The sequence below is a fragment of the Hydra viridissima genome, unplaced genomic scaffold (assembly GCF_058129835.1).
Source record: "Hydra viridissima isolate aposymbiotic clone 2 unplaced genomic scaffold, HvirCarnegie_v1 scaffold_8, whole genome shotgun sequence".
NCBI classification, from domain to species: Eukaryota; Metazoa; Cnidaria; class Hydrozoa; order Anthoathecata; family Hydridae; genus Hydra; species Hydra viridissima.
This window is the reverse complement of record NW_028324307.1, coordinates 15,056,626-15,075,732: the sequence shown is the minus strand read 5'-3', so window position 1 is coordinate 15,075,732 and position 19,107 is coordinate 15,056,626. Positions and strand designations below refer to the sequence as shown.

Sequence of the window (19,107 nt, the reverse complement as noted above, 5' to 3'; positions counted from 1 at the left end):
TAAAAACCAGGGCTGTGGAGTCGGAGTCGGAGTCGTGGAGTCGGAGTCGGAGCTCACTTTGGCTGGAGTCGGAGTCGGAAAAATTGTACCGACTCCGACTCCGGTTTAAAAAAAAATCTTTCAAAGCTTCATAATTTTCATAAGGATTTTATAGATGTTACAAAACTACAAGTCCCAGGATGGTCTGAAAGCTGTAGGATATCCAGACACAATGGGAATTGTAGTTTGCAACAACTGGAGGACAAGGAGTTTGACATGTTATTTTTAGGCCTTTAAAACAGTGATAAGCAATAGGGTATTTTGCTGCTTATCACTTAGAATCATATATCACCTCCCTTGCGCTCTCCTCTACCTTCCCTTAAACTATATAACTTCATGATCCCCTAACTCCCGACTTAAATTGTCTGGCACTGTGCTACATATTCTTAGTAGAAAGCTAGGCGTGCCACCACCAAGCACCAAAGAGTTGCTCCACAAACAGAAAGACTGTAAGTATTCAATTAACTTTGTTTCTCTGGAGAGAGAGAATATTAGAAAATTAGTGATTGAAGAAGCTGTTAAACAAAAAGAAGAACTTAATGAATGTCTCAAGGGACGCTTTGTGTTTCTTAACAGAGTGAACTATTTTGCAATCAATGTTTAATTCTTTTTTGAAAAAAATGAAGCAGTTACCAAGACATTGGCAGTAAAAGACGCCAAAACTAATCACACCAGCGAATTTCTCCAGGTCTTAGTAGAAAAGATTCTTAAAGAATTAGAACTTAAAGAAGAACAAGTCCTTTCATGTTTGAAATATTGTCCAACTGACAATATTTCAAACATGATTTTAACAAATTCATAATGTTATTAGCAACTGCATAAGAGTTTATTGCATAACAAGAGTTCAGAAAAGTTGTTTGTTTAGAAATTGTTTTCTTATAAATATTGTTTAAAGCACTAAGTGGATGGATTATTTGTATCATAGTGATGAAATAGCCAATGTTAACATTTTACTACAGTTATTTGTTGTTACAAACAAATAACTGTAGTAAAACAAACAACTATTTGTTGTTACAAATTGGTTACTTATGAAGGAGTCGGAGTCGGAGTCGGGAGTCGGAGTCGGAGTCGAAGTCGGGAGTCGGAATCGGAGTCGGTCCATGATAAAATCAAGGAGTCGGAGTCGGAGTCGGAGTCGGAACAGCAGCTTACCGACTCCACAGCCCTGCTAATAACAAAATCCGTTTTGAGGTGATTTCCCAGTTATTTGTTCCCCTTCTGTCCCACCAAACATAAGACATCGTGTTCTTACAAAGGATAGCTTTCAATGCTCCTTTCCGCCCGTAGAAATGTCTAACGAAGAAAGCCACGATTCGTCCTTAGTGATGAGATTCTACAAAAAAGGAGTTTTTTCGTTTCGCTGCAGCAAAGCGAGAAAATTTGGACAAGTTTTGCTTTGTTGTTATCGGAGTAAATTATGAAACTTTCAGATTGTGGAAAACCTATAAAAATAAAGGCTAAATCAACGCTATAAATATTCGCAAAAGTGAATATTACGTACTCTTTAAGAGATTTTATGGCGATTTAATATATTTAATTCATATCCTTAATTACTCATTTTAACCATAAACCCACACTTTCGAATAAACTCCCCTTACATTTAAGCCCCAATCCCTAAAAATCAAGTTGTCAATAAAGCCTCCGATGTCTAACTTGGTCATTTTTGATAGCAACACACACTCCAAAGAAACACCGCTGTCAAAAACAACTCTCCCTTTTTTCTTTTGTTGATTTGGTGTTCGGGCCGAACCGACGTTGTATTGGTAAATTACCATGGTAAATTATTCTGTGTGCATGAAGAGAAATCGCAAAAATCGTACTAATACACACGTATTACTTTCTACAAACATATATATGAATGATTTTGAATATTAGTTTATAATGTTATTTTAATAATTGCACCATCAGTACTTTTTTACTATGATATTTACTATAATATTTTCGAAAATATTTTTACTAAAATATTTTCACTATAACATATACAAAAGACTGGTATTAAATCATTTTAGTTTTAAGCTGTTTCGTGAACTTTATTCATAGCAGTGATTATGATAACAGAGTTATTGGAGACTAAAAATATCTTTGAGAGTAGTGAACAAAGATTGTCATTAACACCTGGACAATATGAGGAGGTAAAATTTTCAAAAGTTATGTTACACATGCATAAGATATGTTACACATACAGAAACAGACACACAGAAACACACACACACACACACAGACACACACACAGGCACACGCACGCACGCACACACACACACGCACACACACACACACACACACACACACACACACACACACACACACACCGAAATACATACACACATACAAATAAAAATTGCTTAAATGTTGACCACATAAAATTTGTATTAAATATATAACTTTCAGCAAAAGCCTGAAAAGATTTCAAATGACTTTTTGAAAATAATAACCGAAGGTCTTACACAGTTGGGCCATACAGCAGATGGATCAAGTCTGGCATTTCTTAACTTAAAATTATTGGTAAGATAATAATGTAATCTCTTTATTTATGCTCAGAATAAAGTTAACAAGTTAAACAATTTTCTTATCAGTTTTTTACAAAATTAAAGTTTACATTTAAAATATCATTAAATAACATAGTTTAATCTTACATTATTATGATTAATGATAATGTCAAGGAGAATTGTTGTATTTTTTATGTTAAATCCTCCTTAAGGTGTAAGATGCATATTAAACACTAATTATGTTAAAAAATTTTAGAATAAAAATTTGGTTGATGTTGGTTTTATAGATGAATATCGTCACATTCAAGTTCTAGATGTTTCTCACAACCATATTAATGGTGAACTTTGTATTTAAAAACAAAACTTTGAATAAAATTGAATCATTGCTAAAAATTTTAAAATAAATATGCATTAATACTTATGCATTAATAAAAATACATTTTCAGATTTGAGTGCATTATCTTCTCTCAAATATTTGATATCAATAAATGCATCCCATAACAAATTGGAAAAAGTGTTATGCTTTGATGGATCTAGTACAATCAGAGTATGCTATTTATTATGTTTTTTTAATATCTTGAGTTTAACTTTGATAATAAAAGCTATATAATTTAAAAATGTCTTCCTTCTGGTGAAGTTATTTATTTATTTTCTTTTTTAGAAAATAGATTTTTCATATAATCTAATTAACGATATTGGTGATTTGTCTTGTTATCCTTTACTTAACACATTATTGTTGGACTGTATCTTTCTTTTATATATACATATATATATATATATATATATATATATATATATATATATATATATATATATATATATATATATATATATATATATATATATATATATATATATATATATATATATATATATATATATATATATTGTATCTCCTATTTCTTTATAAAAGATTTAAATTTAGACCAGGTTAAAGTAGTCTAATAATTTTTGTGAAAAAAAAATCACCTTTTTTGATCATTTAACAGGAAAATTATAGTTATGATGTAAAAAATTAAGTAGGAGTTTGGCTTATTAACAAAAATTTTGAAAATGTATAGTGGAGACCGGGGCTAGTTGGCTACAGTTTTAGTTTTTGAGCTCTGTGCATTTCTGGGTGAACTTTTTTGAGGAATTTGGTAAGCATGTTCAACTGTCAAACATTAAAATAAATGGTAATTTGTGGCCCAAAAAGGCCTCCAAAAAAGAAAAAAAATATGTTCCAACTTACCCCGGCCCGGGGTAAGTTGCCTTGACTCTCAGGTTAAGTTGGCACACCTTATAAAAAGAGACAAATTTAGCAACATTAAGCATATGTTTCAAGCGCATCTTTTACATGAAAAGTCTTGATGATTTTAATCCAACAATATTTTTTTACATTAACTGTTATTGTCCTTAGTCAATTGAATAGACTTTCCCTCTATAAAAATAGCATCAACAGCATTTTTTGTAACATTTTTAGAATTTACAGGCCTGTCTACATTTTTTTTTATAACTTCTCATGTCTGTAGATCTGTAGTGTTTTACAACTTAAGTGAATTTACGGCTAATGCGAAAAGTTGTAAGTTGGCACATGTTGCCAACTAGCCCCACGATCACTGTTCCAACTAACTCCAAAAGCTTTTTGCTCATAAAATGGTTCATAAATCCCCAAAAACGCAAAATATTGAGAAACACAAAATGTGACTGGTTAGAGTGAACCATACAACACCTAAATCTATTCGAGTTTACTTGTAGCTAATGCTATTGCTTTTTAAAATTGAAAAAGTAATATAGTTACAAAAGTTACAAAATTAGTAAAAAAACAAAAAAGTCGCTGTAACTTCTATGTGCATGCCCTTATAGCCCTGATACTACACTGAAAGATGAATTAGTTAAGTGGGAAGGTTCCATGTGAATTTTGGAAATTTCTGGTGGAAAATTCCAAAGTTAAACACAGGGTGTCAACTTACCCCTGTAGCCAACTAGCCCCGGTCTCCCCTAAAGTTTGAATAATTTCTTATTACGGTTCACTTGAAATTTCATATCACTTAATGTTTACTTCTCAACTGGTAAAATAGTTAATCAAATCAGAGAAATCACTGGTATACAGAAATGCTCACAGTTGTGTAAGCTGAGTTTTTCTCATAACAGCATAAAAAGTATTTCTGGATTGGAAAAGCTGCAACTTCTTTCAGAGTTAGATATTGTAAATTTTATTTTTTAAAGAGTAATCTTTTTTTCTTTTTTTTCCTCAATATTATGATATTGAAAAGAAAAGAAAAAGATTAATAATTGAATGAAAGTGGAAAATATTTATTTTGATTAATAATTGAATTCAAATATAATGATATTTGGATTTATAGTCTAAAATTAACATTCAACCATTTTTATTGTGTTTATACATTTTTATATGTCATTTTACATTCTTATAATAAATGTATTCCATTAAAACTACATGATTTTTTATTCTTCAGCTGATTTCTTTAGAGTTACAATGAAATAACTCAAGCAGAGGGTCTTGAAGATCTTCAAAGTTTACAGGTTAATACATTAAATGTATTGCAATATGCAAATTACATTAGAAGTACTCTTTGAATTCAATATTTTGTGATTAGAATTGATTTTTTTTTTCATATTTTACTTTTGTAAGGGTAAAAATACAGAAATTGATTTATTTTTCCATTTGTAATTTTCCATTTATAAATATTTAGATAAATAAAAACAGTTTTTAAACATCAAAAGTTTAAAAAAACATCTTCATACTTCAACTGTATTTCAGTAGTTACATCATTTAAATACTTTTAATTTTAATGTAACTAAAATCAAAACTTGTCAAGTAATGTAACTAAAATCAAAATTTGAGAGAATCTTGAAAGCACCAGAGATTTACATAAGTAGAGTATGGTTGACCAGAGAGTTACATTAGTAGAGCATGCTTGACCAACTACATGGATAAAAACCTGAATCTTAAATTTCCTTACAAAGTTAGGACAATATCTTGTCATTGGAACTGGTTAAATTATTGAAGGAAAAAAGAGTTGGATGTAGCACTTAATTGGCAATTAAATCATAATTGCTACATGCAAATAACAAAATCTAAAACTGATGTTGAAACAATTGACTTTATTGAAATAATTGTACTTGATTATTGTATTTTCAATACAACTGTAGACTGCAGATAATTCAATAAAGGAAAAAAAAAAAAAGGTGTCACTTAGACTTTAACAACTTTCAGCTGCTTTATGCTCTGACAGATCTTTCGCTTATCATTAATATCTTGGATCTTGCTGTCTGCTTCAATTTGTTTTGTGAAAAACTTGTTTGTTTTTTTCAAAACAAAATGTGAGAATGTCAACTAAGAGTTTTAACCAAGTGATTCAACTCAAAGGTGGTAAATTTACTTTTTTGAAAACAACTTACAACTTACTCCAAGTTAATAAAATGTATTCTTTTTGTAAAAACAAGAATAAAAATAAGCGGTGAAAAAAAAAAGAATTTTGAATAGTTAACTCTGTTACATCCTCTTGAATTTTGTAGAAAAAATTTTGTAGATCAAGTCCTGCTTTCTTTGATTCTTAAACAGACAGCTATAAAAAGGTTTTTCCCATTGTAACAGCAGAAATATATGAAAAGCTAATTTTGTAGACAAGCTACAAAGTTACATATACTACTACATGTCAAATATAATTGAAAGTATTAATTCTTTCAACCAAAGCAAAATCAAAAATAGTTATTTAAAATATGTTAATGCAAAGTCCAAAAAAAGTTTTACATTACACTAGAATGTCACTACATTACACTACATTGTCACGACATTTACATTTCTCTAGAATGTCACATTTAATGTAAAATAAATAAATGATATCCACATACCGTCAATATCTTTTTTGAAACTAGTTGTAAAAATGATTGTGTGCCACTGTATATGTACTTCTTACCAGAATGCCGTGCTTATGGTGGATGCAATTAGTGTAAAAATGTAATACAATGAAGCTAACAGTATGCAGTATTGAAAATAAAACCTAGATGATCCATCAGTGTAAAAACTGTCTGGTAAAGTTTTTAGAAGTACAATTGCTATGAGCTAAAAAGTTATGAGCTAGATGAAGAAATTCAAGTTTCATTTGCTCACAGGCAAACAAGAAATTAAGCAAATTTATCAATCAAAAAGTTTTCTTGCATCAATATAATTTTTAGCTGCGATATCAATAAATTGAAAAAATAAATATGCATAGTTGATGCATAGTTTTATTGCAGATATTAAAAAAAAGCACCTCAAGAATTGAAAATAGCACCTCAAATATTGAAAAAATTTGAAATTGTTTCATTAAATTTTTTAAAATCTTTAAATCAAGCATTGAAAGCATTTAAAACAGGATATATAAGTAAACTACTTTGGGTTCCTTTTTTATTCAAAATATTCAATAAAGTAAATTACTAACTGCACTATGATAATGAAGTCTGCATACCAAGTCAGGTGCCATAAAAACTGCAATTTTTTTTGGTCCTTACAAATTCCAATTTGATTTAATTATTAAAGTCTTTACTATTAATATTGATGTAAAACTTGAAGCAGTTTTTATTGTAAATAAGGATAAAAACTTTTACAAGCTTCTATTATCTAATATATTTTTTGATTTATTTTAATCACTAGTCTTTTATTTACATTTAAAACAATTAAATGACTTCTAAACCAAGATACATTAAAATGCCACTATAATTGTTTAGTACCAAGATTTTTTGTCAAATTTCCTCTTGATTGCTTTTATAAATTTGTGTGCTATTTTTTAGGTATTATGGTTTTTTTGTTTTGATGTATTATGTAAAATGGTTAAGTTTTATATAGATGAATATATCTTTTTATTTGTAGCATTTGAATTTGGCTTCAAACTTAATTAATGGTTTAAAAGGATTTTCAAGACTCATTGTTCTCAAAAGAATAAATTTGCAGGATAATCAGGTGCTGTTGCATTTTTTTGTTTTACTAGCAACAATTTTAGAAGTTAAAACTTATCAAGTTTCAGGGATAATACATGATTATTTGAATACATGGTATTTATACTGGTTATTTTTGTTAAATAATCAGCATATCATAAAGTGAGTGATTTCTAAAGATTAAGTCTGTTTGTTTTTAATCTTTCTGCAGCACTTGATTCATATATTTTGACAGTGCTGGATTTGAACAATGATAAGAACTCTCTAACTCATGCAACTTTACTTGGAAAATAAGTAAATAAATAAAAAAAGAATTTATTACACATAATATTTTGAAAATTAAAATAACAAAAATATTTCCTTTTTTTTCATTTTTTTTTTTTATAATTTAGGTTCATGACATTTCTGAGTTGGATCATATAAAACACTTAAAGATGCTTCAAGCCCTTAGTTTGCTTCAAAATCCTATTCAGGTAAAAGATGCTGTAAATTTCTTATAGAATCTTTATAAAACCTTTTTTTCTTTCTTTTTGTATTACTTATCAAGATAAAAATAGTTAAGTTATTGAACATTTTTTAATTAATAAGGCATCAAATAACTATCGATTGTCAGTTGTGTTTAAAGTACAAACCCTTATGGAGCTGGATTTGGAGGCAGTAACTATTGAGGAAAAGGTTTGATGATTATTTTTTTGTGAATAATATATATAAGGATTGTTTGACCACATTATTATTTTTACCTGTAAACCTATGTAAACACAGTATTTTTACCTGTAAACTTATATAAACACATACAATATTGCCACAAAGTCAAGTGTTATTAGTAAAATTTTACATAGTTAAACTTTCACACTTTAAACTTTAAGAACAATATTTTAATTTAAACTTAAAAAGTAAATAAGTTATTTATTTCCACACTTGAACTTAATTAGTCCATTATTGATGTGTAAAATTTTTTTCATTTGTTCCATTCATGAGTGAAAATAAAATATTCCTTCTGCTCCTTAACTTTGCAGTAATACATAAGACCTCTGTTTATTGTTTAGAAAGTTTTCTTTATGTTTTAGGTTGAGGCTTTAAACTTTTTCAGTCCAAATAAAAAACTATTAGCAGCATTAGATCATTCATATAACATCATGCAAGGGTATTCCAAAAATGCCGTTTTGTATAATAGGTGCAGCTTTAGAATTTTTTATTATTATTTGTAAAACTTTTGAAAAATGTTAATTCATATTTAAAGCATAGAAACTATTTTTTTCCTTAGTGTCTTACCAAGTGGCCAGCCATACCCAATTCTCATATTGGCTGGTCCAAAGGGCCTTAGAAAAAAGTCCATTGGTAGAGCTCTTTGCCAAGATTTTCCAAAAAGCTTTGGACTAGGGTATTGAAGCAAAATTTTTTACTCTCTCTCTCAGTGATCATCCTTTAGTATTTTTTTCTTAGTAACCATGCCTCAGAGTATGTTTCCTCAGTAATCAATCTTCAGTATTCGGTAATGAAGCTTTAAAATTTTTTGATTTAGAGCTTTTTTTTTACTGAAAGTAGTTATCTTTAGATTAGGCCATTCAACTAAAGTGCACAGGATAGAAATGAATGAAAAAGTCCCATTCTACCACTACATCACTGAAGAAAGGTTTCACAACAAAAGGTTGAAGGTGATTTGAAAAATTCATCTTTTCAATGGATGCTAGCATACTGAATTCATTTCCAAGTCCATTTTTTTACTATTAAATCATTTAAATTGCTTCTTTTTTTTTTTAAATGATTTGATATTAGTATATTTTTGTTTTGTTTTTAATTGTTATTTTGATTTGTTGCTCTTATAAAAGTAAAAATGTTTTGAGAAAGAAAAATTTTTTTTGCTGTATGAGAAAAAACTTTAAAAGTTATGAATAATTTTTTGTTAAACAATTTCTTTTCAATATTTTATTTACTTTATTTTATTTGTAAAGTAAACTAAATTATTTTTCTAGGGCGATTTTATACATACTTGCTCATTGGATGGAGATTATTTTGGAATATCGTGCAATGAAGTTGAGAATATAGCAAAGCAACACCTTATTTGTATCCTGACATTGTCACTTGAGGTTGAAAGTTCATAACTATTTTCATTTACATTTTCTTTATCTATTGTCAATTTTATTTTGATTTTTTACTGATTATTCTTAAAGACCTTCAGTTACTTAGGGTGCTAATTTAAAAATCTTCAATTGTCTAAAATGTCCTTCAGCAAAAGCAGTAATTAAAAATGTGCTTTTATGATGCCATAGTTTTAATACAGTAAGATCTACCTACAGCCAATAACCTATAAAGTGGGGAGTTGAATTTATATTCAAATTCTCTATAAAACAGACATAAAGTAAACCTTTTTTTTACACCAAACAAAATTTCTAAAACGAATTTCGTTAAAGTAAATACAGTGTGTAGAGGTACGATTTTTATGAAATAACACAAATATTTTCCATAAACTTAATATGTAATAGTTCATCTTGCAGTCTTTTTCTTCCCATTGTCATTAATTCTTTTGAACTTAATGACTTTTTTAGAATGTTCTTATGCTGTTTGAAGCACAGGTTTTAGTTTGCAAGTTTTATTTTTCCTGAATTTAGTGTTATGAAAGAGAAATTATTTAGATTTTTTCTTTTTATCAAATCCTTTTTTTTTTTAAAAAAGCCTTAAAAAGTTTTCTTTCTTTTCATAAAATGAAAGTTATCTTTACTTAAAAGGTACAAATAAAATAATTTATTAAAAGTTACAAATAAAATAATTTATTGAAAAATATTACAAATAAGATTTTTTAAAACTATTTTGAAAGTTATAAAATTGAGTTTTAGAGTGTTAATGCAACTTCTGTTAATTTAAGAGAGTTCTCTTTATTTATTTAAACTAAATATATATATTTTTTGTCCTTTGTCCTATTTTCAAAGCGATACGATTTTTTACAAAATCTCCTCCTTGAGTTTGTTTTAAGAAGTATTTATAATCAGCTCATGGAAAAAAAAAGGTTTACTAACAGAGCATTTAAATTTTTTTTAGGGTGTCTTGAGTTTTAAGTATTCTCATTTTCAGCCAAGATATGTTCTGCTGTTACCTGAGGACAAAAAGGTAAATGTTAATAAAACCATTTAAACCAATTATTGTTGCAGTTATATTTCTCATCTTTCATTGTGTTTCTCTTTAGAAGTACGATACAAGTTTGTCTGGCTTGAATCAATGGAATGAGTTTGTAGAATTTCATCGAGACCACCCAGGTTGTTTTGATACCGTTATTGTTACAGGTATTTAGAATATTGCCTCGTTAAATACTTTTGAATTAAAAAAAAAAATCATGTTTTGATGATTGCCAGTATGGGGTGTCATTTAAAACATGAAAATACGCCAAGAGAATTTTGATTTAATATTTTTTCATTTTTATCTCATTTCTTTTTTTTTTCTTTTTTTGGTTGTAGATGACTTTGGTGAACGTTACAACCAATTAAAAAGTGCAGTTGTTGAGTTTTTTGGAATAAAGTCTGAAAGTGACTCAAAAAGTTCTACAAGTATAGAGCGCTTTTAAGACACAAACTACACTTAGTAGTTTTTGCCTCAGTTCTTACATTTTGTCCTACTTTTCCATCATAAAGATTTTAAACGTATGATTTGTTTATACTTTTACCCTTAAAGTTTTTAAATTTTTAAAATTATTTCAAAAAAAAAAAATCAGTTTATCAACTGTGTTCAATTTGAACGCAGAATAAAACTAAAAGTAATCGATCTCGGTGTGTTTACTTCATGATTTTATCTTTTTAATTAAATTTTTAATTTTAACAACTCAATTTTCGAACCAATAATCTTTCGTCAAGTTTTTGGGCGTGTACTTATTTACAAAGAAAAAGAAACGATAACTGATTAGTTAAGAATCCATATCGCACCAAGAAGCCTAAGACGAAAAAAGGTTTAAAGTAGACTTTGTTGTCATTGTTGCTTAACAAAATTGTTTAATTTCCTCCATTTTACATCAAAAAAAAAAAGATTTGATATTTTATTATTCATAATTGTATAAGTTCGAAAGCTGTACAAGTCTAGATTCGTTCATTTTTATTTTACATGACATAAAAAATAAAAATGACCAAATTTGGACACTATTTTAACTTACTGAATTAATTATATATATAACAAAGTACAAAACAAAATATCGTTTAACACAAAGACCACAAAGGACACTCTGTGATAACTAATTAGAACGTTCTGAGAAAATAAAATGACGTCTAAATATCGGTACAAAAATATTTAGATAGCTTAAATGTGAGACCAGTTCTTACAATAACTCTGTGTTAATATGTCTCAATCGGACACATCCTGAATAAAACCATTTGGTGTAGCGATCGCACTGTAATATTTCATCGCCATAATTAACACTGCGACATAATCTGTTGATACACTGTTAATTTCATTGAAATCTTAAGCTCTCGATTGAAATTCTGGATTCTGTGCTAGTTCTAAGCGTTTAAAGAAAGAAGTTTTTTTTTTGGACAGAGTGCAACCACTGTTCCTTATACGAGTGGAAGTTATTTTTAAAGTACGAACTGAAACTGTCAGGAGCGGAAACGCGCTCTTGTAATCTTTCATATGCAGTGTTATACTCTTAAGAGTACAATGACGCCAGCTGCAATAGCTGTGTTTAAATTTAAGCATAGTAAAGATTTAATAACGAAGTATTCAAGCACAAGAAGTGCTTGAACATTTCGTCATTACGTCATAATCTTTACTATGCTTAAATTTAAAGTTTGCTATCACACGCTCTATAACTCTCCGTGATAGGAAATTTTGCGTAATTTTTAACTATCACAACGGTTTAAGTTCTTCAGCTAAAATTATTGCCACAGTCGTTCAACTAAGAAGTATGCCATGTGCGTTCATAAATCAAAAGATTGTGCGTTTAACGTAAATTCCGCTAAATAATCTGGAAAAATGTGAAAGCTGAAATTGTTTCGATTCCACACAACTCACATTCTAAAGAAGAAAACCAAAGAATCTGGACAGACATTTTGATCTAGAACTTTCTGTAACGCATCTACTAGAAGCTGGATATTTGCATGAATAGCACTGAAATATACAATTCCAGGAATCTCACGCTGGAGCTTAACGTTGTAAGGACGTAGAGAAACAAGTTTGGAAAGTTGATTCACTACAACAGAGTGATCATTTTGAAATAATGCAAATGCTTGTTTGAGTATGAAAAGAAGATGGCAAGACCGCTTCTTTTCCTGCGTTGTTTTGCAAATTGTAAAATCTTTGAGACCTGGATCCGTGAGATGTCATCACGAATATAAAAACGGGACACTAGTGAATCGCAAGTCTTGTTCTCCTTCTTACAATCCGAACTTGGGCGAGCATTAATGGAACAAAAGCCATAACGTTTATTAACTTCCATTAACAGCGATTGTTTCATCTTTAAGCAAGATCTGCAAAATACTTTCTTAACAGCTTTGCCAAATTATGAGGAGTGATGTAGGAAGAGGGGGCATCAGTTTTGGCTAGCTCGCGTTTAACTCGCTTGCTTCTCGACCACGTTGTCGACACTCTTCCAACTCTGTCTCAGATATCTGGTATCGCAACTTCCTTATCCGCGCGCTCAAGATATTCTTAATTAGTATCCCAAAATCTATTGTATCCTTGAGGTTGCTGGAATTTGAAAAAAAAAACATACATTATTAGATAACGCATGAAATATAGTTAAAAAAAAATTTTAATGATCTTAAGATGATGCTTTAAGATAATGTTAAGCCACTTAAAAAATCAGAAACCACAGAAAGACACTATTTCGCACTGAAGTTTATAGAATTGCATTCAGATGTTGTGAATAATCGTTGAATAGTGTTAGCTTAAACAAATTTACATTTATCATTAGTAGCTGTACTTAATCTTAACAAAAAAAACTTACGAAACAAACTCTTAACAAACGATATGAATTCATAACTATCGTGTTTAGAACATATTCATGATTTAAAAATGATCTTATTTAAAATCAGAGTTTTAAAAACAACGAAAAACAGAGTTGCGTACAGATAGGGTGAAAGTTGAAAGTCATGACGTAATCAGTACTCACCGTGAATTGTAGATGACAAAATATACGAGAAATTATGATTCCGCAAGGTCAACAGCACATTAAAATAATATTGCATAAATGTTATCGTTCAAACAAAGGAAAACCTTAAACATAATATAAACATCAATTTTTTTAACAAAAAAAATTGTGAAACAAATAAATTAATATCCAGATGTAAACCAAACTTATAGTTTGATAATGATATTATTATTTATGTAAAAAGGTATTTATGGGTCATTTGATAATAATATTATTATTTATATAAAACAGGTATTAATGGGTCATTTGACCAAAAAAAAGCTGTCGCTCTTATCGATTTTGATTTTCTTGTTTTTTATCATTTCTGCCATGAACTTCGTCCCAGAGTTTGTTTTTGAGTACTAGCTCTTTCGAAAACGATAAAAATATCATCAAATTTAAGTGTAAACGTCTTCTTAAAGGATTTTTCTTAGAGATTGTAACATCTTTACAGTGTATCATCACAAGTTTAGTGAGTCGAATCATAAGTTTTGTCGAGGCAGCGAAAGAGGTAATTTTTTCAAGCATATCATATTTACTATTTCACTTTAAAGCTAAGATTACACTTAAACAAATAATTTAAAAGAAAATTTCTTGTTCTCTTTATTTATTAGGTTGTTGAGAATGAAATCAATGTCTACGAAAAAAAGTTCAGAATTTTTGATAATTGAGATAATCTGAATTTCTGTTTTTTTTTTTTTTTTGTTTTTTTTTCAATTCCCTTTTTTTACTTTAGCAATTAATAATAAGTAACAAATTGGGTATAAAAATAATTTAACTTGCATAGTATTATATAAAGCTTGTTACTTTTTCTTGTGACACCGAAGTTGATGCATGCGTTTTTTTGTAATTATTCTCCTCCCCAGTTACAATACAATCTCTAGTTTTTTATATAATCTGATCTAAATTATCCGGTGTTATGTAAAGTAAGAAATTATCCGGTGTTATGTAAAGTAAGAAATAATGAACTTAAAAATTTAGAAATACAGAGCTTAAAAGTTAAGAAATATGGAATTTAGAAATTAAAAAATGGCGAACTTAAAAATTTAAAACTGATTTCCATTAAATGAAAGAAAGAAAAAAGAAAAAGAAAGAAAAAAGAAAAAGAAAGAAAATGATATTAATACAGCATATGATACATATGCTGTATTATATCATTTGATATATGATATATGATACATATGATGCTGTGCTCTTTATTTCCTAGGAGCAGATATGTGCACTTCATTGCACTGAAGATTCAAAAAAAGGAATTTACCGAAAAATACGAAAGTGCTTGTTACAAGAGGTCCTGATTATTGATTTCAACAATTTTTATTGTTATTTTTTAGTCTTGGGTAAGTTAATAAGAATAAACTTTTGCAACCGCTAAAAGTTCTGGAATAAATTTTTGTTAGGTATCCAAAAAAAAAAAGTTAAATAGAAATATATAAAAACAAAAGCATAATTAAAAATGATAAATAAAAATAGATGAAAAGAATATTTCAAAGAAAATAGATTAAGAATGCACAACGAAGCTACTTTTAAAATTAAATTTTCTGTAACAGTACAGAGTGCTAATTATTTAGGTTTGAACAGATTAAATTTTTACAATTTCGTACATGTGTGCGAATCAAAGCAGGCTTAAGTTTTAGAAATTTATAACAAACTTAATCAAGAAATAGTCGAGTTTCGCAGAATAGCGGCTATTCTTTCTGAACACGAAATATAAAGTTTTTTTGTAAGTGGCATGTACGTCAATTTATGTGTTTATCCATCTGTTCAAATGATGTAAACTTTAAATTTAAAAAATGTGTCCTAATAAGAGCTGTTTCCCATTTAAATTATTTACTATGAGAAAGATGAATTGCAACAATGAAAATGCAATTTTCCATATTTTATGTAACTTAGCTATATACACTAACGAATGTATGAGTAATATATGTATGTATGTATGTATGTATGTATGTATGTATGTATGTATGTATGTATGTATGTATGTATGTATGTATGTATGTATGTATGTATGTATGTATACATATGAATATATATATATATATATATATATATATATATATATATATATATATATATATATATATATATATATATGTATATATATATATATATATATATGAAATTAAAATTCATGTAAAGATATTTAAATATATGATTAATAAATCTGAAACAGACAATTCGACATCTTTATATAAATAAATAATTATAAGAAGAAAAAGCATTTCTTTAAAGTCTGAAGTACTAACATACAGCGCACATTCTTTAAAAGTTTTTTAAACATATATAATTTAGGTATAATTTTGATTTTTTTTTTATCCGGTTTTTGATATAAACTAATGATAATATTGCACATACATACATACATACATACATACATACATACATACATACATACATACATACATACATACATACATACATACATACATACATACATACATACATACATACATACATACATACATACATACATACATACCATACATACAAAACAAATAAAATAGTATTTACACTTTCAACAAAAAAAGGCTTTTTTTTATTTCAAAGATTGACATCTGGTTAGAAATTAAAACGAATTTATAAGTAGTTTTACTGAATGATATCTGGTTAAAGATTACAGATTATTGAAAATGGACAAAAGCGCAGAAGCTAATTCTTGCTTTTCACCGTTAGTGGTGGTCATCTTGTCGTATATTGAATCTACAACTATCGTGTTTGGAAATGTAATTTTATGCTGGTGTTTTTACTCAAAAAAGCTTTTGAGAACTAAACAAAACTACTTCGTTATTTCGCTCAGCGTCAGTGATTTACTTGTTGGTTTTGCTGTTCCACCTTGTGAATATTGTGCTTACTCAAAAGGCTGTCATTGTTCTACGTTTTGCAAGGGACTTATGAACTTTACTATGTTTTCCTCCGTCATGAACCTTGTACTTATTGCTTCTGATCGATACTTCTCAATGATAACACCGTTTAAGTACGAAGTTTTTCTAACAAAACTAAGAGCTCAAATGATTGTGGCAGGTGGATGGCTGGTTACAATTTTGCTCATGGTTACTCCGTTGACGTGGCAACTAAACAAAAATGTAGCCAAACTTTATTCCAAACAAATTACCTTAAATTTTACCATTTGCATATTTAGCATAATTATTGTCATTCTTAGCATACTTTTCTTTGCTTACATCAAGATTGTGTTTATTATTAAAGAAAAGTTATCTGGAAAAAAGGCATCGAATCCGGGGGGCATTAAAGCTTGCATCATGGTGTCAATAAGCTTCTTTGTATTTTGGATCCCAACATGCGTTGTCGAAATAATGTTAGAAAGTGATGTCGTAATTAGTTCTATTGCGTCACCAATTATATTTACCGTTCTTCTGTTGAATCCTTGTTTAGATCCGTTTTTTTATGCTTATTACAGAAAAGATTTCCGAAAAGAAGTTGCTGGGTTGTTCAAAAAATTAAAAAAAAAGGCCATAGATCCCATAATTTTTATCTCATAAATTGGAGATGAAAGAAAAAAGGGTTTAACTTTCAGCAACCAAGGGTATTTCCTCACCAATTTTTTTCCTCCAGCCTTAATTTCTCGGTTGTTATCATAAACTCGTTTTGATAGTGTAAACCGAGGCTTTTCCCCATCAAAACGAGAATACGAAAGATTTCCATACAACTCAAACTCAATAAAAGAAGCTCTATGTTGAGACAAAACGCAAAATGTTGCTGAGACATGCATTTTTTAAAATATTTAAATACTAAATCATTGTTTGGCTTGACAACAAATGCTCAAGGTTTTCTGAGGCTCAATAGCCAGTTATACTCCGATAGTATGCCATTTAGTGGTATGGATAATAAATTTTTGTGCGAAGTTTTTAGAAGTGATCATTATTCGAAACAAAAAGTAATGATTAGAGTATGGAGCGGTGGCATACCACGTTTTTTTTTGAAGAAAGGAATAATTTATGTTAAATAATTAAAAAAAAGAACCGCACATATGATCTGTGATGTTTTTTTAAGATGTTTTTTCGTAACTTTCGTTAGTCTTCACCTCGTACGCTTTTTACACCATATTTTTAAATTCATATATATATATATATATATATATATATATATATATATATATATATATATATATATATATATATATATATATATATATATATATATATATATATATATATATATATATATATATACTAATAATCTTAAAATCTATAAAACACTCGATATAAGTAACAATTTAAAAAATATTGGATTTCGTTAAACATTGAAATATTTTTATCATATTTTGTTTAGTCTTATAAACAGGAAACGATATTAGACTAATTTTGTTGTTTTGTTCTTTTAAACTTTAAGTAAAATTAATATTCAGTTCTACTTTATTTAAATTGCTAAATTTTAGCGTTAGTGCTCGTTAGTGCCCCGTTAGTGCTCGTTAGTGCCCCGTTAGTACTGTTAGTGCTCGTTTGTAACGATTATCCTTAGAGTTCGTTATTGTACCAAAAAGATGATTGACAGTTTAAACAATACTGAGCGTTTTAATTTTGACGAAGAAATTTTTCCAAACTTTAGAACGATATCTTAAATCAGCTGACATTTTTTTGATGCGGCGAGCACTGACATCAAGCAAACGTTGTGAGTGCAGGAGTGCTCACATAGGGTGTATACATTTTTTGTTAGATATCTAATAAATTTATAGTCTGGCAAAAGCAAACTGATGTGCAAGAAAATAGAGAGACAAGGAAGTAATAATACTGTGAATAGTTTTATGCTTAACATCATCAGATCAGAGAGTATAGAAGTTATCTTTACACTATTTGAAGATTCTGTGTAGGAGTAATGGGAAGATACCGTATCTTCCCATAAAAGCAATTTAGATTGATTGTGGGGCTTTAAAAAGGATAGCACTATACATTTTTTAATCGAGTTGAATCGCGCGGTAAATGTTGAATGTTCGATAGGCTGTGCTGAGCGGAGTCAGGGATGTCGTTAAAGTTATGGATAGGGTTTGAGATTTAGGTACTTTTATTTTTTATAGTAGATGTTAAAGTAAAACCAGCGGTATTTATGGGTTTCTAAGTTTTGGATAAGCCATTTCAGTTGGCATATCCGCTTATTAAACTTTAAGGCGTTTCTCCTGAATCCAATGATAAGAAAAGAAAAAATATGAAAAAGGGGGACATTCATTACCTAAGAAAAAGTTTGAAGGTCTGTACATCTATGACCTCTTGATTCTAGAAGATGAGTTGTGGTGGTAAGGGCCATAAGTGCATTGGTTAAAAGCAGTCTCCGTTCATTTGAGCAGACAAAAATACAATCAGTGACGCTCAAAACCAATATGATCGATTGATATCGAGCTTCCAAATATGATCGATTGATATCGAGTTTCCAAATTCTATAGCTTGTTAGAGCTATAATTCGATAGAAGTCGTATCCTAAAAGATTCACATGACAGCTAGTTTCACTTCATAGCTACTAATTGACTCCTGTGTCTTAATATTATCTAATACTTCTACTATATTTGAAGTTAGATTTAGGTTCTGCTTGGTGTAATTCTAGCCTAATTTTGTA

At 28.8% G+C, this 19,107-nt stretch overlaps 2 protein-coding genes across 9 annotated transcripts; both read left to right on the top strand.

The window, feature by feature from the left end:
• Positions 1-1,685: 1,685 nt before the first annotated feature.
• Positions 1,686-14,962, top strand: LOC149885288 (leucine-rich repeat and guanylate kinase domain-containing protein-like). Of its 8 annotated transcripts, none has more exons than XM_090094948.1 (18): positions 1,772-1,815; positions 2,080-2,171; positions 2,428-2,541; positions 2,782-2,863; positions 2,972-3,072; positions 3,187-3,268; positions 4,586-4,713; positions 4,995-5,048; positions 7,378-7,467; positions 7,835-7,915; positions 8,031-8,117; positions 8,510-8,616; positions 8,707-8,823; positions 8,998-9,097; positions 9,416-9,529; positions 10,479-10,547; positions 10,624-10,720; positions 10,892-11,320. In XM_090094948.1, exons 2-18 carry the CDS (start codon positions 2,088-2,090, stop codon positions 10,996-10,998), a joined length of 1,614 nt encoding a protein of 537 aa, XP_089951074.1. In that variant the 5' UTR covers positions 1,772-1,815; positions 2,080-2,087; the 3' UTR covers positions 10,999-11,320. The 8 variants fall into 8 exon arrangements, with proteins under 8 accessions (XP_089951080.1, XP_089951074.1, XP_089951072.1 ...); XM_090094946.1 differs by having other exon boundaries at positions 1,799-1,815; positions 2,049-2,171; XM_090094949.1 differs by lacking the exons at positions 1,772-1,815; positions 10,892-11,320 and adding an exon at positions 14,756-14,962 and having other exon boundaries at positions 2,022-2,171.
• Positions 14,963-16,175: 1,213 nt separating this feature from the next.
• On the top strand, positions 16,176-17,176 carry LOC149885287 (type-1 angiotensin II receptor A-like). Its single transcript, XM_090094955.1, has one exon. The coding sequence runs from the start codon at positions 16,176-16,178 to the stop codon at positions 17,040-17,042; it is 867 nt and encodes a 288-aa protein (XP_089951081.1). The 3' UTR covers positions 17,043-17,176.
• The last annotated feature ends 1,931 nt before the right edge of the window (positions 17,177-19,107 follow it).